This window comes from Oryctolagus cuniculus, chromosome 7 (assembly GCF_964237555.1).
Source record: "Oryctolagus cuniculus chromosome 7, mOryCun1.1, whole genome shotgun sequence".
Taxonomy (NCBI): Eukaryota; Metazoa; Chordata; class Mammalia; order Lagomorpha; family Leporidae; genus Oryctolagus; species Oryctolagus cuniculus.
Window position 1 is genome coordinate 75,607,073 of NC_091438.1, and position 23,908 is coordinate 75,630,980.

The following is a 23,908-nucleotide window of genomic DNA, read 5'->3' on the forward strand; positions in this document are numbered from 1 at the left end:
TAAGCTTCCACCTGCAGCACCAGTATCCCATACGGGCAATGGTTCGTGTCCCTGCTGCTCCTTTTCTGATCCAGCCCTCTGCTAATGGCCTGGGAAAGCAGTGGAAGATGGCCCAAGTGCTTGGCCCCTATACCTGCATGGAGACCCAGAAGAAGTTCCTGGCTTCTGGCTTCAGCTTGGCCCAGCTCTGGCCATTGCAGCCATTTGGGGAGTGAACCAGCAATGGAAGACCTTTCTCTGTGTGTGTGCGTCTCTCTCTCTCTGTTTCTCTGCCTCTCAAATAAATAAATAAATCTTTAAAAAAAAAAAAGTGTGTATTTAGGGACTCAAAAAGGTTCCTTGATATTAGAAAAAGACTGAATGACGAAATAATCTCCTTTTTGGCTCTGGGGATTGCCCTGTGTGGATGTTAATTTCTGGAACCGCTAACAGACATCAGTGTGAGCCTACTGTGAGAACATAGGGTTAAGAAGATTTGCCAGAAGACTAAATACGGAAAGTGCTGTGAGGTCCGTGAGCCAGAAAAGGATACACCCACAAAGTCTTCCAAAAATGTGCCTGCTGATAGGAGTTGGTACGCTGGTGATATGAAGGGTTTTAAAAAGTTCATGGAAAATGTATACTTTGAAAACACTATGCAGAAAAAATTTTTTTGGCATCGAATAAACTTATCTTTCAATTCCATTTTCCCATAAACTTGGTGGAATGCACTCATTTAAGCTGATCCCAGGCACCTCCCCTGGAGACTAATTCTGTAGCTTCCTAGCGGACTCTGGGCATCCTTACTTTCGAAAACACAGTCTAGGACACAGATAAGTAGGACCATCAGGCGAACTTGAATTTAGGAAAGAAATACACTACGTAATCCTCCTGTGAGCGGGAGTTGGGATTTCTGATTTCCAGTTCCGGATCGGCCACTATTCCGCCCGAAGCTGCTGCACCTTTCTGGACCTGCTTATCTATCTGCATCCTTGAACCACCTAACCTACAGGTCTACAGGGCACTGACGGCCAATTACACTTGCAGCGAGGGGGTTTCTCTCAGTATTTTCCTGTTGCTGTAATGTGGATTAAGTAGACATAAAAATAAGCAAAACACAGATTGGAGCGGCGCTTGACAAATCATCTTCCTGGCCGAGGATACGAAGAACAAACTGGGAACGCTCTGAGGTAAAATGAACGGAATGTTAATTGCAGGGCTATTGCCTTCTCCATGCGCCACGGAGCTTCCTCTGCTCTCAGGAACACGGCATAACTCGAGATCACCTCAACTACTCTGGTCACATGGACTGAGGTCTGGGGAACTCCTGCAAACGCTAAAAACCTGCCTGTTGGGGAAAAGAGAGTTTGGACGAGCGCTCAGTCTCAATACTCCTCTGCCCCCAGGGTAACTTTTACTGTCAAACACTTTCAGTAATGTCTGTACGTGCAACATAAATACATCGTTCCACATGAGGAAAGAAAGAAAGAAAAAAAGCAGCCATGGATGCCGTTAGCCTCAGGGAAAAGCTGGAACATCTCCCAATTTGGGAGCTTCGGGGTCTTTAGGGCGCACAGGCGGCCTGACCTCGTCGCGGGCAGAACTCAAACTGCAGCTCCTGACTTCTCGAATTTCCGCTTAGTTTAGGATGAGCGGTAGCCGTGGGGAGTGCACCGCAGAGGTGCACAGAGGTCGGCGTTCCCTCTGGACCGTGACTCCGCCCCCTCGCTCAAGCCCAGCCCACAGGAGGTGCGACGCTCCGCGTTTGAGTCTCCTCGGCGCCCGTAGCCGTGAACTTTACCCGCTGGCGCCAGGGTCTAGCACGCATGCGTTTTCCGTTCGCATGGTGTGGGTTCTTAGTTTAGCTGCAGCGGCAGGAGCTGTGGTGGTCTTCCTAGTCCTGCGACTATGGGTAGTGCTTCATTCCCGGGGCGTTACGCCCCGAGAGTCTCTCAGTCTCGTAGTAGTGGCTGGATCCGGTAAGTATCGGGGCGGTGGAGGGCGGGTTTGTGTCCTTCACTACAAACCCCAGAGTACACCGCGACGCTATTCTGTGCTCCCCTCAGTGCTGCTTTGAGCGTTGCATGCTGGGTTTTGTAGTTTCTTTGCGTAACCGGAACCGGCCTCCCGGCCACAGCAAAATGCTAGTTTGCCGACGCGGCCCAGTCGTGTTTTAATGACAAGTCTTAAGAAACTTAACGCTTGGGTGTAATTAGACCTCTGGATAACATTGTTTTTTCGAGTAAATTATTAGTGAACAGAGAGAACGCTGAAGCCTTTTGAAGCTTACGTAGTTTCCCTCAATGGCTGCTGCGCATTACTAATGTAGTCATTTTGTATTTAGGAAACACGAATAACGTAAATAGTAACATTTACAAAATTTACAAAATCCGCGAGGATAAATACAAGTATCCACCGACCGTAGAACAAGACACCCCGGGTGGCAGAGTATGATTAACAGACCGCTGGCCTGTCAGGTGGTGGAGTCCACGTCTACAGGCTCTGACGATGCTCACATCATTAAGTGGACAGTTTGGGCAAGAGTATAGACAACCGTGGGTTGCTTACGTTGTGAGAAAGGCATCCTGATGGCGATTTCGACCTTGTGCAGGCAGTGTGCTTACACCAGTCCATAAGGCATAGCCTTACTATACACGTAGATTTCATGGTGTCCATACACCATGGGTCTTACATAAGTTCTTGGAATATGACTGCGATTGTAAAAAACAAAAAAACAGAAAGAAAGAAAAACTGTGCATGGAGTTGAATTCCCTTTTTCCATTATGTTGAAATACCTTCTCGTGTATGGCATAGCTTATTGCTCCTAAGGCCATGGTGAACAGAACAACATGAGATTAAATTAAGCACCAGAGAAAATGATGCCATCACGAGACTCAGTAAACATGAGAGGTATGAAGCTGCTGTTGGCATCATAGGGCTACTGCTTTACACTAAACTGTTTTATAAGTAGAAGTGTGCTCTATACAATCAAGTGGAGTGTAGTAAACACATCATGCAGTAGCATAGTCATTTATTATCAAGTATTATATACTGTATCTAATTGCATGTGCTGTAGTTTTATGCAACTGGCAGCACAGGTTTGTATACACCAGCATCACCACAAACACATGAATAATGTATTGCACTAGAAATTACAGCTGTGATGACCCAGCAATTGGCATTTTGCAGCTAAATTATCATCTTAAGGGACCATGGCTATATATGTGGTCTGCTGTTGATTGAAAGGTCCTTATGGGCTTGCATGAGTGTATTGCACCCATGCATGCATATATATCCAAAATTTGTACGTTTGGAAATACCAGGAGATTGCATCTAGATAGAATAATATTTACAGATGAGCAAATTTCCTAAATTTATGTTCAAGTATAGTTCTTTCTTTTATTTACTTAACATATTTTGAGCCATAGAAAAGGTCAGGCACTAAGGTAAGCTCTGGAAATAACAAAACTGACTAATATTCCTTACTATGGAGTGCTGACTATGTGTCAGCCACTGAAGGGTACAAAGAGCAAAAAGTGAGATGGAGAATATAGGAAAATGAACAGAAAATAAACAAAATGGGTACTTGTCACAATGAAAAATATATATATATATGTATGTATGTATAAAATATAACAAGTACAAACTTTTGTGGCAATTTCCAGGAAGGACACCACTTTATCTTAACTTGAGACAGGAAACTAAACTTGAAAGATGGTGAAGAATTAGCCAGAGAAGAGAGGGCCTGGCACTTTGAAGGGTGGAAAGGTGTAATAAAAGAAGGTAGCAGTACTCGAAAGGGCCCTTAGCACCGAGAATGGAGAAATGGCGCTGCTACACAGAGTTCCAGATGGGGCAGTAAGCTCAGTCCAGGCCTTCAGGATTGTTCTTAAACCTGCTTTATAGAGCTATATTGCTATTCTGCAGCTCCGGATCATGTAGGGGTTACAGGCCTGCAGTGTCACATACTGCTAAAGTTCAGTCACATCTCTTCCACTTGCTACCCTATTGATCTTGGGCAAATTAGTATCTCACTAAGCCTTCTGGTTCCATCATGAAAAGAAAGGTCAGGAGAGATTAAATGTAGTATGTAGAGTGTTCAGCAAAGTGTTACATAGTGTAAGCATTTAATAAAAGGTAATTATTTTTAGCTCTAGGAGCAAAGGAATCTTTTAAAATATTTTTTAGTGAAGAGTGACGCACTTCACTGAACTTGCACAAAAGTCATTCAGCCTGGAATGTCTTGAGTGTCATGATAAAGACTAAGACAGTGAGATGACTGGGAGCCCTTTGAATAATTCAGATGACAGATGAGGAATCCTGACTGAAGTGAAGAGTGTGGAGATGGAGAGAAGTGAATGCTTTCAAATGAGCCTAGGAGATTTTAGGTTTGAATGTAGATGGGGAGGGAGTGAAGGACCAAGTATGATGTCCGTGTTTCTAACTTAAAACAGATGACTGCAGGTTGGACCCTTTTGCTTGATAGTAGTGAGTTAGGTAGACCAGAAACCAAAACTAGGACTGAGAATTCACCTGTCGTTCAAATTATTCATGGTAGAGAGGGGTCAAGGGTCTCAAAGAATCCTGTAAGTCAAAAAAATACATATAATTAGATAAATAGTTGAATAGTTCATTCCCAAAACTTTGGAGGAGGGAAAATATTTTCAATATTTACTTGTAAAAAAAGGATTTATTTATTTGTTTATTGGAAAGTGTTAGAGGGAGGGAGATAGAGATTTTCCATGTGCTCATTAATTCCACAAATGGCCACAGCAGCCAGGGCCAGGCCAGGCAGAAATCAGGAGCCAGGAGTTTCTTCTGGTCTCCCACACAGATTCCTGGGCCCAGGAACTTGAGCCATCTTCCACTGCTTTTCTAGGGGCATTAACAGGGAGCTGGATTTAACGTGGAGCAGCCAGATAGGAATTGGCACCCAAATGGGATACCAGCACTGCAGGCCGTGACTTAATTTGTTGCACCACAGTGCCAGGCCTTCAATATTTACTTTTAAGATATAAGAAATATTTAATTTTTGAGTACTATGAAATTTATTTACAAATGTACTACAAAAAGTTTCCAAAAAATCAAGTTAAAAGTTAAGTTTGTTTTTGGACCAGCACTGTGGCATAGCAGGTAAAGCCGCCACTGGCATTGCTGGCATCCCATATGGGAGCCAATTTGAGTCCTGGCTTCTCTGCTTCCAATCGGGCTCCCTGCTAATGTGCCTGGAAAAACAGCGGAGGATGGCCCAAGTTCTTGGGTCCCTGCACCCACGTGGGAGACCCAGATGAAGCTCCTCGCTCCTGCTTTTGGATCAGTCCAGCTCCGGCCATTGCGTCCATTTGGGGAGTGAACCAGCAAATGGAAGACTTCTCTCTCTGCCTCTGCCTCTACCTCTCTGTAACTCTGCTTTTCAAATAAATAAATAAATAAATAAATAAATCTTTTTTTAAAAAAAGATAAGTTTATTTTATGCAGAATATTTTTGAAATCTTACCATAGTTCGTTCTTAACACACATTTTCCTTGAAGACCACTCATATTTGGAGAACATCTGTCAAAATGATTCTTTTTCATTTGAAGTATGATTTAGTCTCCTTAGGAAAATTTTAGATTGAATATGAAATTTTCACTCATTAAATGTTAGGAGGTCCTACTATTTTTCTAAGGACTGGAGATAACAGCAGTAACAAAATGAACAAAAACTCCCAACAGCACAATGCCTGCCTTCCAGTTGGGTAGGGCTGGGGAGAGAATAAAAAATAAGAAAGAAATAAACTGTATATGGAGCTGACACTGTGACATAGAGGGTAATACCACCGCCTACAATGCCAGAATCCCATATGGATGCCTGTTCAAGTCCCAACTGCTCCACTTCCAATCCAGCTCCCTGCTAATGTACCTGAGAAAGTAGCGGAAGATAGCCCAACTGTTTGGGCCCCTGTGCCCACTTGGAAGATCCAGATGGAACTGCCATCTCTTGGCTTTGGCCTAGCTCAGCCCTGGCCATTGAAGCCATTTGGGGAGTGAACCAGTAGATGGAAGATCTTTTGCTGTAACTCTTTCAAAACAAATAAATAAATCTTAAGAGAAAAGAAATAGACTACATAATAAATTACATCTTGAAAACTGCTATGATATGGGGAAGGAGAGTTGCACTTTTAAAAGAATTATCAGAGAACACTTTCCTGGAGGAATAACAAATATCTAATGGCATAGAGGCCTTAGTAACTATAGTGACCCAAGTTAGATAGTAGAAGCAAGAAATGAAGGCCCAGAAGTAACAGAATTGGGGGTCATTTAAAAAATTTTAATTTTATTTAAAGTATACAAGATTCATGAATTTCATATATAAAATTTAGGAACATAGTGATTTATCACCCAGTCCTCCCTCCCACCCATTCTCCAACCCTTCTTCCTCCTTCCTCTGCTATTCCCACTCTTAGTTTTTACAAAAGTCTGTTTTCAATTTACTTAGTACTCATCAGGTTAACCCTACACTAAGTAAAGAATCCAACAAATAGTATGAAGGAAGAAAAACTGAACCTCAAAGGAAGAGACAAGAGCTGTAAACAATCATCAAATCTCAAAATGTCCAATTCACTTCAATACATTACATTTAGTACTCCATTAGTTATCTCAGATCAGGGAACACATATGATATCTGACTTTGGGACTGGCTTATATCATAAAGTATAATGGTTTCCAGTTGTATCCATTGTCTTGAAAAGACAATTTTTTTCTTCTTTTTTTTATAGCTGAGTAGTGCTCCATAGTGTATATGTACCATAATTTCTTTATCCAGTCATCAGCTGATGGACATCTGGGTTGATGCCATACCTTAGCTATTGTGAATTCAGCTGCAATGAACATGGGGGTACAGATAACTTTCATATGCTAGTTTCTTTTCATTTGAATAAATTCCCAGGAGTAGGATTGCTAGATCATATGGTAGGTCTATATTCATATTTCTGAGGTATCTCCATACTGTCTTCCATAGTGGCTGGACCAGTTTACATTCCCACCAACAGTGGATTAGGGTACTCTGTTCTCCACATCCTCACCAGCACTTGTTGTTTGTTGATTTCTATATAAGAGCCATTCTAAATGGGGTGAGATGAAACCTCATTCTGGTTTTGATTTGCATTTCCCTGATGCCTGGCAATCCTGAGCATTTTTCTCAAGTGTATGTTGGCCATTTGAAAATTTTTCTCTTGAAAAATGCCTGTTCAAGTCCTTTGCCCATTTCTTAACTAGATTGTTTGTTTTTGTTGTTGAATTTTTTGATCTCTTTATGATTCTGGATATTAACGCTTTACCAGTTGCATAGCTTGCAGATATTTTCTCCCATTCTGTCAGTTGCCATTTCACTTTGCTGAGTGTCTCTTTTGCAGTGAAGCTTAATATAATCCCATTTGTCAATTTTGTCTTTGGCTGCTTGTGCTTCTGGGGTCTCTTCCAAGAAGTCTTTGCCTATGCCAATGTTTTGCAGAGTATCCCCAGTATTCTCTAGTAATTTGATGGTATCAATTCATAGATTTAGGTCTTTGATCCATTTTGAGTGGATTTTTGTGTAAGGTGTAAGGTAGGGATCTTGTTTCATATTTTTGCACATGGGATCCAGTTTTCCGAGGGATTAATTTTAGCCCCTTTGTCAGAGATAAGTTGGTGGTAGATGCATGGATTGAATTCTGGAGTTTCTATTCCATTAGTCTACACATTAGTCTAACACATTAGTCTACACATCTGTTTTTGTACCAGAACCAGGCTATTTTGATTATAACTGCCCTATAGTATGTCTTGAAATCTGGTACTGTGATGCCTCTGGCTTTGTTTTGTTGTATAAGATATCTTTAGCTATTCAGGGTCTCTTGTGTTTCGTATCAATTTTAGCATTTTTTTTCTAGGTCTGAGAAGAATGTCTTTGGTATTTTGATTGGGATCACATTGAATCTGTAAATTGCTTTTGATAATATGGACATTTTCATGATATTGATTCTTCTATTCCATGAACATGGATGATTTTTCCATTTTTTTCTGTCTTCTTCTATTTCTTTCCTTAGTGTTTTGCAATTTTTATCATAGAGATCTTTGACATCCTTGGTTAAATTTATTCCAAGGTATTTAATTTTTTATAGTTATTGTGAATGGGATTGATCCTAGAATTTCTTTCTCAGCCATGGTATTGTCTGTGTATAGAAAGACTGTCGATTTTTGTGTGTTAATTTTATATCCTGCCATTTTACCAAACTCTTTTATGAGTTCCAGTAGCCTCTCAGTGGAGTCTTTTGGATTCCTCATATATATAGAATTATGTCATCTGGAAATAGGGACAGCTTGACTTCCTCCTTTTCTATTTGTATCCCTTTGATTTGTTCTTCTTGCCTAATAGCTCTGGCTAAAACTTCCAGGACTATATTGAAAAGCAGTGGTGAGAGTGGGCATCCTTGTCAAGTTCTGGATCTTTATGGGAATGCTTCCAACTTTTCCCCATTCAATAAGATGCTAGCTGTGGGTTTGTCATATATTGCCTCGATTGTGTTGAGCAATATTCCTTCTATACCCAATTTGTTTAAGGTTTTCATCATGAAAGTTTGTTGTATTTTTATCAAATATTTTCTATGCATCTATTGATATAATCATATGGTTTTTGTTCTTCCGTCTGTTAATGTGATGTACCACACTGATTGATTTGCAAATGTTGAACCATCCCTGCATTCCAGGGATAAATCACACTTGGTCTTGCTGAATGATATTTCCTGATGTGTTGTTGAGTTTGATTAGCTAGTATTATGTTGAGGATTTCTGCGTGTATGCTCATCAGGGATATTGGTCTATAGTTCTCTTTCTCTGTTGTATCTTTTTTTGGTTTAGGAATTAATGTGATGCTGGCTACATAGAAGGAGTTTGGGAGGATTCCCTCCCTTTCAATTGTTTTGATTAACTTGAAAAGAACTGGAATTGGTTCTTTAAATATTTTATAGAATTCAGCAATCCTGGGCTTTTCTTTGATGGGAAGGTCTTTATTACTGATTCAATTTTTGTCTTGGATATTGGTCTGTTTGTGATTTCTATGTCTTCATGACTCAATTTTGGTAGATTGTATATGTCCAGGAATCTATCCATTTCTTCTAGGTTTCTCAATTTGTTGGCATACAGCTCTTTGTAGTAATTCCTGATGATTTTTTTTATTTCTGTGGTATCTGTTGTTAGATCTCCTTTTTCATCTTTTTTATTGATTTGGATTTTCTCCCTCTTTTTTATTATTAGTTGGGCCAATGATCTATCAATTTTGTTTACTTTTTCAAAAAACCAGCTCTTTATTTCACTGATTTTTTGGTGGGGTATTTTCTGTTTCAATTTTGTTTATTTCTTCTCTAATTTTAATTATTTCTTTCCTCCCCCTCATTTCAGGTTTGGTTTGTTGTTGTTTTTGTAGGTCCTTGAGATGCACTGATAGCTCATTTATTTCGTGCCTTACCAATTTCTTTATGTAGGCACCAGTTGCTATAAGCTTCCCTCTTAATACTCCTTTGCTGTATCCCATAAGTTTTTATATGTTACATTGTCATCTTCATTCACTTCCAGAAATTTTTTGATTCTCTTTTAATTTCTTTTATGACTAACTGTTCAGGAGCAGGTTTTTCAGTCTCCATGTGTTCACATATGTTCTAGAGATTCTTGAGTTGTTGATTTGCAGCTTCATTCCATTGTGGTCAGAGAAGATACGTGTTATGATTTTGACTTTTTTGAATTTGCTGAGACTTGCCTTATGGCCTAGCATATGATCTATCCTAGAGAAAGTCATGGAATCCCAGGAGGTAGTATTATAAGAAGCCTTTATTCCATGTGAGATGAGAAGCCACTGGAGGGTTTTGAGCAGAGGTAAATCATTTGGATAACTCTGGATGCTATGTTGAGAATAGATGGAAGGGGAAGGAGCTGAGAGAAGTGGTAGTCGCTTAGAGCCAGTTGGTGGCAAAGGAGGTGGTGAGAAGTGATTGGATACTCGATATATTTTCAGGTAGAATTGAGAGGATTTTATTCCCTCTAAAATATATCTTAAAAAGTGTAAAGCGGAAGACCAAGTCCATGATATTAATGACCTTTTCCAGTAACAAGGTTAAATTTTTAGTTGATGTATTCAGTGAGCTTTCTTTTAAAAAAAAAAAAAGAAGGAAGATGAAAACAGGGATAATGAAATTCATTGCTATAGAAGATGTTGTAGATTTAAGGTTTTATCTTTAATTGTTCTGGCTGTGAAAACAAGCACCCACTTTGCAAATCACTACAGTTTTTCAAGGCTAAAAAAACAAACAAACACACAAACAAAAATGAGTATAAACCAGAGATATCACAAGAAGATATTAAAAGAAGATGAGTGATAAGTTGTAAAGTTAATGTATGATTCTAACTGCTGAAAGTCACACTAAATCTATGCCACATTTCTTTCTATATCTGATTCCTTTTGGAATCTAAAAAGAATTCCTTCACTTTTACTATAAGAAAAATGTATGTGTTGGCAGAAACATAAACTTTATTTGTTTGGTTATCTTTGTGTGCATTCACCTGTCATTACTGAAACTGTTTCTTAGAATAAGAAAGACAGGGTGGGGAAGGTTTCCAGGTAGGGGAAAGTGATCCAAGGCAAGGAGGAAGTTTTAAGTAAGATGAATGCAGAAATGTTGAAGATGTCAACCAGGCTGAGACACAGAACTTGAGAAATGATAAAGAGGTGGTGAGGAGTTTGTTTTGTTTAAGTGGTTGGCTTGTAGATAGGTAGATATTCTTTGTTGTAGTTTGAATGAAGGAAACCTCAGTGAACGTAGTTGATTTGTAAATCTGCTTTTGAAATCAAAGATTTAGATACTGACAATTGTAAGACTTCAGAAACTGAACGGAGACCTAGTTGGTGAGTTTTGTAAAATTTGAGGACCTGCAGTGTGCTGAGACCTCTCTTGGGAGCTGGGACTACAGTGATGAACAGAAGTCTCCCTCAGGAAGACCCAAACTCTACTGGTAGGGCTGGTGCCTCCCTTGCCTTACTGCTGAGCACAGGAACCTTTGGTGTCTGTCTTCCCATTTCTCTTTGTGCTCTCCTTACCTTGCTTCCCCCTCACCCTTCTTCCCTTTAATCCCATCACCCCCTGAACCACAGGTCTCAGATCTTGCCATCTCACACCCACAAGATTGCACCCTGCCCAGTGGCCTCCCTACACCCATCTGCCCTGTACCTTCACCTCTCAAGTCATCTCAGCTTTTACCAGGGATCTTCCTGACTTTTAGGGCATTGCTTTTTCATAACCATTTGCCTTTTCCTCACATTTTAGTTTTTCTTGCTGTCTTGCTTCTTCTTTATCCATGTATGTGTGTGTGTCTGTGTGTGTTGCTCGTCCCCACCAGACTTCCAGAGAAGCAGAGCTGTTTCTTACACTTCCTTCTACCTTCCTCAGTACCTATCACTAGGGCCAATTTTATTTTTATGCATTTATTATCTTCTTCCCTATATAAAAGTAGTATTTATACAAGGGCTTAATTACTATTTCTAAATGTTTCTTGTGTCTTTTGAGAAATATACAATTACAGTGGTCCTTCCTCCTCTGAAGATATGACATTAGTGTAATAGTCAAATAGTACGTTCATTGTGGGTTTCTTAATCTTAGGCATTCTGATATTTTTTCCAGGTGGACATACCACTGAGATCCTGAGGCTGCTTGAGAGCTTGTCCAGTGCTTACTCACCTAGACATTATATCCTTGCTGACACTGATGAAATGAGTGCCAAAAAAATAAATTCTTTTGAACTTGACCGAGCTAATAGAGACTCTAGTACCATGGTAAGTGATCATTTCTGTTTCTAAGAAAGTTACAAGTGGTACATTGAGTTTAATTGTCTCTGGAGATAACCCCATGGCACTCCAGTGCCCTACTGATAATTGGCAGTCAGATGCTTACCTGTGGGGAAATGCATTTCCTTTATTAACAAAAGGTAAGAATTTCTGTCAAACAAATCTTCAAATTAACAAATGGTTGCTTAGTTTCTTTTATTCTTCTAAATAGGAAAGAGTTTTTCATGGAACCCCAAACTTTGAAAATTATTTAATCAATTTATTTTAAAAGTTATTCATTTTTTTGACAGTCAGAGCTACAGAGATAGAGGGAGAGACAGAAAAAGAGAGATCTTCCATCTACTGGTTCACTCCCCAGGTGACGGCAATGGCCAGCGCTGGGCCAGGGTGAAGCCAGGAGCCAGGAGCTTCATCTGGGTCTCCCAGATGTGTGACAGGAGCCCAAACACCTGGGCCATCTTCTGCTGCTTCCCTAGGCACATTAGCAGGGAGCTGGATCAGAAGTAGAGCAGCTGGGACACAAACCTGCACTCATGTGGGATGCTGGTGTTGCAAGCGTCAGCTTTACCTGCTATACCACAATGCTGGCCCCTGAAAATTATTTTATTTATACTTACATATATAAAGCATCCAGTTCATCTGCTTATTAACTCCTAATTAAATTTCTTTACCAATCTACTGCATTTATTGATAATTTGACTGATAATTTGGAGGATTTTGTTGTTTTTGTTTTGTTTGTTTGTAAAGAGCGTGTTGTAGAAGGAAATGGAGTTTTCCTTCCCTGTGTTGATTGTCTCCATCCGTCCTCTCTCTGTGGGAACTGCCCAGCCACAGGGCTGCATCAGGTAGTTCAGGAGTGGACAGCGAACCCAGCTCTGGCCCATCGAAGTCTTCTTTTGAGGTTTGTAGACTTGGAGACCCAGAGAATGGGGTCAGTCTGTCATCATGGCCACACCCTGTCAAAGATAATAATTTTGTGGAGTGGGGGGAGAGCAGGCACCCATCTAGTGATTCAGATACCAGGTGCACATTAGAGTATATTCCCAGCCTGGCTCCTGACTCCAGATTTCAGCCAGTGTAGACTCTAGGAAGCAGCAGGAATAGCTCAGGTAATTGAGTCCCTGCCACCCTCCTGGGAGATCATTCCTGCTCCTCCAGGCCATTGCAGTCATTTGAGGAATAAAGCAGTAGATGGGAGCTCTGTTTTTCTCTGTGTGTCTCTCAGATAAATAAAAAAGGATTTAAAAACTGAAATAAAGTGTATTCTTGGAAAATCCATGTCAAATAAAACTAAGGTATGAATCAGCTTGCTATCATTTAGCCACAGCAAAATGTATGGAACTTTTTTTTCTGTGTGAAAGATGAGCCACAACACTTTCATGTCTGTTTTAGGAATCGATACAGTATTAGTTTGCCGTGGGTGCTATAACAAAACAACATACACTGAGTGACTTCAAACAGCAGAAACATATTCTCTCACAACTCTGGGGGTTAGAAGTCTGACAGGAAGTTGTCACGGGGCCATGCTCCCTCTGAGGGCTCTAGGCAAGAATCTTCCTTGCCTCTTCCTGTCCTCCAGTGGTTGCCAGCAATCCTTTGCATGCCTCAGCTTGCAGCTGCATCACTTCAGTCTCAGCCTCTATCCTCACATGACATCCTCTGCGTCTGTTTTCACATGTCCTTCTTTTCGTCTTTGGATTTGGGGCCCACGCTATTCCAGAGAGGTCTCATCTTAATTTGATTCCATTTGTGAAGGCCCTGTTTCCAGATGAGGTCACATCCACAAGTTCTAAGTAGATAGGAAATTTGGGGGACACTATTCAACCCAATGCACATGCATGCACCTTATATGTCTGTCTAGTTGGCATTTGAAGGAAAACAACTTTTTCCTTTTAGAAAACATAAAATGAAAATATAGAAACCATTGAAAATTCCAGTGATTGGTTCTTTCAATAATTGTGAGGCAGATAATAGTATCCTTATTTTACATATGAGGAAATGGGGCTCAGAGGCATAACTGTCTGGACCAGAGGCACACCAGGTATATGTCACTTACCTACACAGGTGTTCTCCAAAGCCTGTCTTCTCCTGCATAGTCACTCTGCCTCTTTTACATGTTCTGCTCCAATTCTAAAAGCTTAATGAGAAAGGAATACCTGGGAAATTCTCATTGAAGGCATCATAGACTCAAAATGTCACTTCATCTCTTATCTTAGAGCATATTTGAAAACTGATGGAGGATTTGGAGAAAATGATGTGGGTTTTTTTTTTTTTTCACAAGAATTATTTGCCAACAGTATAGAACACTTAAACATCGATAGAGGTCAAAACAGTCACAAAATTCTTACCACTTTTTCAGTGTAAGGAAGGGGTGTCTTTGATTTTACTCAATTATTGGTATACATTCTTCCTGAAGTTGCATCTGACCTGGAGGCTTTGGTTTTAATTTAGCATAAATGTTGGTTATTCCCCTCTCCCAGTTTCACTCTGTGTTGTTCATTTGCAGAGTGATGTCAAGCCTTAATGAAATATTTGGAAGATTGTTATATACTGTGAATCAGTATATAACCCAGTAGGTTATTATAACCCAGTAAGTTGGGTTTGGTTCACACTGTTAAGAAAGCCAAAGATATTGGGGTTTTTAGGTGCCGTTATTATTTCCTCAAAGTAGCACAGTGTAGGACTGAGCATCTCTAGGTAACATCCTTCCTCTGTCAAGTCATTTCCTGCTGGGGCATGCAACTACTGTTAGAGAGACAATTCTGTCCCATTCCTGAAAGGGTCTCTTCACAAATCTCAAGCCAGGAACAGTCCCACAGACCAGCAGAGAAGAGTTTTTGTTCATGTGGTGGCATGAACATGTCTGTTGTCCTTTCTGCTTGCCACTTCTGTGTGCCTCACTATGTGTGTGTGTGTGTGTGTGTGTGCGTGTGTGTGTGTCTGCTCTCAGGCTCATGCAAGCTGTGGAGGGGAAAAGAACAGAGACACCTGCCCACCAACCCCTAGTGAAGGAAGGGGTCCACCTACTGGTATTTATTTGCACTACAGCTCAGGGAACTGGGCACCAGTGGCCACTGACACCATCTTTTTCCCTCTGAATTTTTTGCTTACTTATATATTTTGTTTATTTAAAAGGCAGAGAGAGAAAGATCGATCCTATCCACCGGTTTGCTCTCCAAATGCCCACAACATCCAGGGATGAGCTATACCAAAGCCAGGAGCCAGTAACTCAATCAAGGTCTCCCATGTGGGTGGCAGGAACCTAGTTACTTGAACCATAACCTCTGCCTCCAAAGAAGTGCATTAACAGGAAACTGAATTGGGAGGAAAGTCGGAACTCAAATTCAGGCACTTGACGTGAGATGCAGGTGTCCCGAGTAGTGCATTAACTGCTACCACTAAGACAAATGCCTGCCCCTGACACTATCTTTTGTACCTTCCATGGAGCTCAGCAGACCAAGAAAAGAAAGATTTGGGAAGAAGTCAATAGTTATAAGTACCTTTGCTGAAAGAGCCCATGTGAACCAAAAACACTGAACAATGTAGACCTACACTATCCAGTATGGTAGCTATGACCCACATGTCACCATTTATATTTGAACATAAATTAAAGTTAAAAAGAATTAAAATTTGCTCCATGAATTGTACCAACTACATTTCTAATACTCTGTAGCCACGTGTGGCTGGTAACTACTTTATGACAAAGTGCAGAATAGAACATTTTCATCATTGCAGAAAATTCTATCATATGACATTGATCTAGATTTTGGTGTATAATTATAAGCTGAAAATGAAACATGATCAGGCATTATAAAGAGAATCAACAGGATTGAAGCAAAAGGCTGCTGACAAAGCAGCTAATACAGAAACACAAAATATCTTTTTAAATTTTATGTTGTCGTTGTAGTTCAAGGGTATATTTCATTAACTAAACCAACATGTTTTATTTTTCAAAAGAAGCAATCTCAGAATGAGAGATTTCTTGAAATTAAAATCATTATCAAAATTAAAAATTCTGAGTATTCATCAAGTTTACATTGTCCCATAGTCCTGCAGGGTCATAGATACACTCCTGTTAATTTCTAAATGTTTTAACATTTTGCTTTCCACATTTGTCTTTAATCCATCTGGAATGATTTTTTTTTTTTTTGGGTAATGTTTAAAGGGATCTAATTTCCATTTGGTAAAACAGCCGTGCTAGCCCAGTACCACTTATTGAGCAATCCCTGCCCCATAGATCTTCACCGTCACCTCTGTTCCAGCAAGTTCTGAGTATGCATAGCTCTCTACTCAGGTGGCTGCTTCGTTTGTCTGCCTGTGAGCCAGTGCACACTCCCCTAGTCTTATTCTTCAGAACTATTTCCATTGTTCTTTGTTTTTTACGTAGGTTTTGAACTAGTGTTGAGAAATTCACAAAGAATCTTGTTGGGATTTTTATTTGACTTGAGTATATTAGTTTGGGGGATATTTAATATGCATATGATACAATCTTCCTATCCTGAAACATGATCTCTGTCTTCCTTATTTAGCTCTCCTTTAATGCTTTTCAGTAACATTTGCTAATTAACTTCATATATTAGATGTATTTTTTAAGTTTTATAAAACTAACTATGTCTATAGGGCCCTTCAGGCCTTGTTTCCTTTTAAGTTAGTGTTGCTAAGATATTTTTCTAGGAATGTGTCCATTTTATGTAAACTTGCAAATATACTAGCATATTTTCATAACATTCTCTTATTTAGTAGTCTCTACTTGTGTCCATTTTCTCCTGATTTCACTTACTTGAAACCAGATGGTTGTCAATTTTAATATTCATTTCAATGTGTCGCTTTTTTATTTCTCTGTTATATCTTGTTTTCTATTTCTTTAATTATTTTTATAATCTTCCTTATAATTTTGTTTATTGTCTTATTATTTTTTCTGTTATATATTATATCTTTAGCTCAGAAATGTTCAGCCTTTCTTTCTTATCTTCTTTTTTTTTTTATTTTTTTTTATTTTTAAAAAGATGTATATTTATTTGAGAGTTAAACAGAGAGAAAAGGAGAGGCAGAGAGAGAGGTCTTCCATCTGCTGGTTCACTCCCCAGTTGGCCACAACGGCTGGAGCTGTGCAGATCCGAAGCTTGGCGACAGGAGCTTCCTCCGGGTCTTCTCATGCAGGTGCAGGGGCCCAAGGACGTGGTCATCTTCTACTGCTTTCCCAGGCCATAGCAGAGAGCTGGATCGGAACTGGAGCAGCTGGCACCCATATGGAAGGCTGGCACTGCAGCTTTACCCGCTACACCATAGCACCGGCCCCTCAATTTTATACACAAAATATTAACTCTATACTAAGTAAAACAATTCGGTAATTTGTATGGAAAAAAAAAAGTTCAACAGTTGAGAAAAGGGCTGTTCAAAGTCACTGCATCTCGAATTTCATCCTTTAGAAATTTTACACTTTAAAGAGGCTCCCAAGAATGATACATCTTTTGCAAGCACTTAGACATAAAAATATCTTCCACTTAATACACTAAAATGAAATAAATCTTTGGGACCAAGTTTTACTGTTAACTCTATCTTTGAGGATAGAGGGTCCTGCATGGGAAGTTAGTGCACCATGACTCCTGTTGTTAAATTTAACAATTAACACTCTCCTGTATGACGTCAGTGATCAACCGAGGCTCCTGACATGAGCTGCCTAGGCTATGGAAGCCATTTGAATCCACAGACTCCAGCAGTATTTCAACAACGCCATGAGCAAAGTGGAAGTTCTCTCCTCCCTTCAGAGAAAAGTACATTCCTCTTTGATGACCACTTCTTTCCACTGGGGTCTCACCCAACAAGATCCTTCATCTAGGATGTTTTTTGCCACAGTGTCTTGGCTTTCCATGCCTGAAATGCTCTGGTGGGCTTTTCAGCCAGACCAGAATGCCTTGTGGGCTGATTCTGAGGCCAGTGTGCTACTTAAAGCGATTGTCATTCTATGAGTCTGCTGTGTGGACTGCTTCCCATGTTGGAGCATTCTCTCCTTTTTAACTCTATTACATTATAATCACCAAACACTTAATTCCATCTACATGATCACTTTAACACTTAAAATGTTTTGCCACCCAGCTTAAGGAGATTTGGGGTCCCATGGCAAGTTTTAAAATTGTACCCTTAGAAGTGAAGTCAGTCTGTAGGAATGTATGCAGAACTATACAGCTTTACAGTTACAAACTTCATGTCATAAGTACAACTTTAGGAACATGGTGATTCTTCCCACCGTGCCCACCCTCCCACCGTTATTCCCACCCTCCTTCCTGTCGCTCCCCGTCTTCGTGGAGGAACGACACAGGACCCTGCGCTGTTCTTTCGTCTGCTCGGCCCTCCCCGGGTTTGCTGCTGGTTCTTCCCGGGTTGGCTACCGACCCCTCCACCTCCGTGGAAGGGTGGTTCCCCCTAGCCACTTTCCCCACTTCCGCGGGGGAGCGGCACACCGCTGGCCAGCTCTCTCGGGGGCTGCACAGGTGTTCCCTCAGATGTTCCTCTTAGATGTTCCTGGTGCATGTTGTCTCTCTCCTCCTTTATAGTCCTCTTTCACCAATCCCAACTCTGCTATCCACATGCCAAGCACGCTGCTCTCCTCCAATCAGGAGCAGGTCCTACAGTTTATTGGTTGAACTGGAGGCAGCTGTGTAGAAGCTGTTTCCCTTCTCAGCGCCATATTGTGGGAGAGCAGATGCATAGAATAAGTCTTAATTCCAGTAACTTAGTCTAGTCCGAGTTGCTCCCCACACTTCCTCCTCCCTAAATTTTACTAAGATCTATTTTCAATTAACTTCATATACATACGATTCTGAAAGTAATCTTGTGTTCCTCTTGTGCACATTTTGGAATATTTTCTTTATGTTTCACTGTGGAGACTTTGACTACAATGTGTTGCAATGAAGACTTCTTCTGGCCATGTCTATTAAGAGTTCTATGTGCTGCCTGTATGTGGATGTCCCTTTCTTTCTCCAAATTAGAGGAGCTTTGTTATTTCACTAAGACCTTCTAATCCTTCATCTCTTTCCATGCCTTCAGGAACTCCTAGGACCAGTATGTTGGGTCGTTTGAGAGTATCCTATAGATCTCCAACAGTGTTTTTTAGTTTTCAAATTTCTTCCTGTTTTTGGTCTGACCGTAAAATTTTCTGCAATTTGTCTTCTAAGTTGGATATTCTTTGTTCTGCTTTACGGATTCTGTTGTTAAGGATTTCCACTAAATTTATTAGTCGTTCTACTGAATTCAACATTTCCGGTTTCATTTTATTCAACTCTTCCAAGATTTCATTTTGATTTTTATTTAAGATGCGCATATCTTGGGAGAACTTTCCTTTCAGGTCCTGTATGAATTCCGTTACTTCATGCACTTGCTTCTGACTACTTGTAAGTACTCGTATGCTCAATTTTTTTAATTCCATTTCTGTCAGTTCTTCAGTCTCTTCATTTTCACATTCTGGTATTGAAGTATGTTCTTTTGGGGGCATCCTGTTGTCTTCCTTATTCTTGTTTCTTGAATTCCTGCGTTTATTATTCGGCATTTCTGGAGATACTCGTTGGTTTCTTTGTGTGATGGCACTAATATTCGGATTATTCCTCTGTGGATTAGTGGAACGTCTGCTTTTTCAGTGAATACCTAGAGGTGTGTGCTGGGTGTGGCCAGCTAGCTCTGTTCAGTGCTTCAGGGAGGCGAGTGTCCAAGGCAACACCCAGCTTGGGCGTGGTCAATCTTTTTTATTTTATCAGAGGGGAAATTTGTTCCGCTCTTTTGGCTTAGTCTCAGGCTCACCACCTCTCCTCAAAGAGAACAGAGCTTGTGCGCTAGCCCTAGTGGGTCCAATATTCGTCCACTCTGCCACAAGGACCACACAGAGGATCTGTGCAGTCCTCAGTGTGAGCTCAGATTCCCCAGCAAGGACCCCCGCCAGGTAACCAGGAAATTCAGCATGTGGAGTCTACCACCGTGACTGCCCAAAGTCCCAGCTACACCCTGTGCCCTCCCACGCGGCCACAGTTTTCAGAGTCAGGAGCACCCAGCTCTGTCAGTTCTCCCCGCCAGACGCAGGTGTCTCTGCTCGGCTGGTTGCAGGGCTCGGACAGGAGCAGGCGCAGCTGTAACCTGTGTCCAAAATGGCGTCCACCCTCTACGGGCCTATTGCAGGACACTGGTGCACGCTGCTGGGGGAGAAACAGGCGCCCCTGTTTCTTCTCCTCTGGCTTGGAGGTACACTGTCCCGCACAGGGCTCCAAGCCGGACTCTCGCCAGGCTCTCGCCGCAGCTGTATCCCCAGTGCTTGGGCTGCTGCAGTCTGGTCTCACCTCACTCCAGGGCTGGTGCCGAGGCTCCCGGCGCTGGGGTCCTGAGCTGTGCGGTCCACACCCTCCGCGTCGTCCACAGTGTCCCTCTAATTCGCGTGGAGTTTCCTCTGCCGTTTTCTCCCTCACTCTTCGCTGAGGCTGCGCTTTTTCCACTTTTTTAAACTATCTGCTAGACTAGAGCGGTGAGCTCCCTCCTTTCTGCGCCACTTTGATCCAGCCACAGCAGCACGCGGGGCTGGCTTCTTCTTTCTTATCTTCAAATGCAAGTATACGTTGCACTTTAGGTAACATGTTAGCTTCATTTCATAAATTTTAATATGTAACATTTTATTATTGTTCATTTCTAGGTGCCAAAAATTTTCATTATAAATTTTTCATATTAACCATTTCAAAGTATTTTTATGTTTCTAAACATAATTGTCTTTTTAGATTGATTTATTATTTTATTCTAGTGTAGTCAGAAAATTGGCCTGTATGAGACTTGTATTTATAAACTTCCAAAATTTTTTCATGGTCTTGAAATTTGCTATTAATATTCTTGCTCATGGTTAATTGCTCCATAGCTTGTAGAAAAATATATATTCTCTAATTGTTGGGTGCACTAAATATGACCATTAAAGGAATCATTAATCATGTTGTTCAGATTTGTAACTTCCGTAATAATTTTGTGTGCTTGGCTTATGTGTTATTGAAAACAGTAAGGTGCAGCTTCCCTCTGTGATGGTAGATTTAATTTCTTCTTATAGTTGTGTCAATATTTTTGTATATTTTATTGCATGCGTTAAAGCTAAGAATTATTATAGCTTACTGATCAATTGAACTTCCTGTTATTACAGTATTTAGTGATTCCCTTTATCCTTAAAATGATTTTTCTTAAAATATAAAGATTTTGATATTACTGTGACTAACATAACTTTGTGTTCTTGCACTTGGTATCTTTATATGCATTTATGTTTCGGATGTGTCTGCTGTAAGTAACACATTGCTGGATTTTTTGCAAAATTCTGATCTGACATTGTGGACAGAATGTGTTCATGTAAATGCAGAAGTTGGTGTTTGTCGAAACTTGCTGTGTGGATCAAGATATGGTTTGTTTGCATAAATCTTATCTGCATGAAAGGATGGTTTATTCACTATTGTTCAGTACAAAGTTCTTCATATTTCTATAATTATTAGGCTGTTCAGGTCATCTCCTATATTCTTATTAGTTTTTTGACTGCATTCATATACTGAGAGAAATATATAAAAATTATAATGATGAATTTGTCTTTTTTTCTTTATATTTGTCAGTTTGGCATAGTATATAATTTTGCATTCTAGTTCAAATTTGATCCCTCATAGTGAATTATTATTTGTTAACATGGATGCCCAACTTAAGTAAACATCGTTATTAAGTGACCCATTTTATCTCCAATAATACTTTTTTCTTAAAATCTGGTTTTTTTTAAGATTTACTTAGTTATATTTGAAAGGCAGAGATACAGAGAGAGAAGGAGAGAAAGCAAGAGGAGATGGCCAGCACTGTGGCTCACTAGGCTAATCCTCTGCCTGTGGCGCCGGTACTCTTGGTTCTAATCCTGGTTGGGACACCGGATTCTGTCCCAGTTGCTCCTCTTCCAGTCCAGCTCTCTGCTGTGGCCCAGGAAGGCAGTGGAGGATGGCCTAAGCCCTGCACCTGCATGGGAGACCAGGAGGAAGCACCTGGCTCGTGGCTTCGGATCAGCGCGGTGCGCCGGCCATAGTGGCCGTTTGGGGGCCATTTGAACCAACAGAAGGAAGACCTTTCTCTCTGTCTCTCTCTCTCACTGTTTAACTCTGCCTGTCAAAAAAAAAAAAAAAAGTGCCGAAAGAGGAGCTTCCTGGTCTCCCCTGTGGGTGCAGGGGCTCAAGGGCTTAGACCACCTTCCCTTGCTTTCCCAGGCACATTAGCAGGGAGCTGGATCAGAAGTGGAGCAGCCAGGACTTGAACCAGTGCCCATATGCCAGCACTGCAGATGGAGGCTTAGTCCTCTTCACCAGAGTGCCAACCCCTAAAATCTGTTTTAACTGATGTTAATATAGCACTGTTAACTTCCTTTTGTTAGTATTTGCATGGTATATCTTTTATTTTTTTTATTTATTTTTTTTTATTTTTTGACAGGCAGAGTGGACAGTGAGAGAGAGAGACAGAGAGAAAGGTCTTCCTTTGCTGTTGGTTCACCCTCCAATGGCCGCCTTGGCCAGCGCGCTGCGGCCGGCACACCGCGCTGATCCGATGGCAGGAACCAGGAGCCAGGTGCTTTTCCTGGTCTCCCATGGGGTGCAGGGCCCAAGCACCTGGGCCATCCTCCACTGCACTCCCTGGCCACAGCAGAGAGCTGGCCTGGAAGAGGAGCAACTGGGACAGAATCTGGCACCCCGACCAGGACTAGAACCTGGTGTGCCAGCGCCGCTAGGCGGAGGATTAGCCTAGTAAGCCGCGGCACCGGCTTCCATGGTATATCTTTTTCTGTCTATTTTTACATTTTTTTGTGTGTGTTGTATTTTAGTTATGTCTTTTATAAATGGCATATAGCAGAATCTTTAAAATTCAAAACTGTAAGTTGTCTTTTAACAAGACTGCTTGGTGTATATACAATTATTGTGATTACTAATTGTTAGGTTTACTTGTAGCATTTTATTTTGTCCCTTCTACTAACCAAGCTCTTTTCTTTGAATCTTTGTTTTTTTCCTTACCTGTCTCCTGTTTGGATTAATTGGGATTTCTTTATTCTCCCTTTTCTCTTCTCCTGGAATGGAAATTATTCTGTTCATTTAGATGTTATCCTTTAATTGTCAACATGGATACCTGACTTAAAGTTAAAAAAGTTAGTATCTCCATCCTCCTCCTAAAAACACAGCTTTCAGTGTTTCAGCTGTAGGCACACTCTCCCGTCTTATATTCTATGGTTCAGTATTTTCGTTATACCTTATTTTATCCCACCCAAATTAGGTATCATTATTATTGCTTTTATGCAGTCAATGATTATTTATCAAACATTTTCTTTGCTTACCATTGCTTCTTGTATCCTGCTTTCCTTTGTAATCAATGTTTTTCTTTCAAAAATATATCTTTCATTAGCTCCTTCATGAAAGTTCTGTAGGTGATGCATTCTTTTCATTTTTTTTTTCTGTTTGTTTGCTTGGTTGAAAATATGTCTTATTGTTCCCTTCCTTTAATTGTATTCTGCATTTAGAGTTCTAAGTGGAATTTTTCACTTCATAACTATGAATTTAGCATTAATTCACTTACTTAATGAATATTTATTGAACATCTACAATATGTAAGCAGTATAGTAGTGAATAAAACATGGAAAAATCTCAGCCCACTTAGTAAGGTGGGGGAAGTTAAAAACCAGTTTAATTAAGTAAAATTTATAATGTGTTCATAAAAATGTGTTAAGGAGAAGAAGAAAGCAAGGAAAAGGGGAAAGAGGTTTATGGAGGTTAAAAGGAAGCTGCAGTTTTAGGTAGAATGTCCGGGAAACGTGACATTTCTTGAGTTACTCAGCCATCAGGGTACAGGGTGCCAGGAGAGAGAGCAGTAACTGCTAAGGTGGTGTGGAGGCGGGATTGTGCCAATGTGTTTGTGAGATGGGGAGGAGACCAGTGCGGCTGAAGCAACAGCACAGAGAGCTGAGTGGGACGTGAGTTCATCGAGGTCAGGGTGAGGAGGTTAGCATCAGATCTTTCAAAACCTTGGCTTCCATCTGTAGGCCAGTTCTTTTCCTAGTGTGTGA

At 40.7% G+C, this 23,908-nt stretch overlaps 1 protein-coding gene across 1 annotated transcript in view; it reads left to right on the forward strand.

Moving 5' to 3' along the window:
- Nucleotides 1-1,714: 1,714 nt before the first annotated feature.
- Nucleotides 1,715-23,908, forward strand: part of ALG14 (ALG14 UDP-N-acetylglucosaminyltransferase subunit) — a 107,769-nt gene continuing 85,575 nt past the window's right edge. Inside the window, exons 1-2 of the mRNA XM_002715847.5 lie at nucleotides 1,715-1,958; nucleotides 11,663-11,814. Of these exons, the coding sequence (XP_002715893.1) occupies nucleotides 1,823-1,958; nucleotides 11,663-11,814 (288 nt within the window). The 5' untranslated portion in view covers nucleotides 1,715-1,822. The remainder of the gene's footprint in view (nucleotides 1,959-11,662; nucleotides 11,815-23,908) is intronic.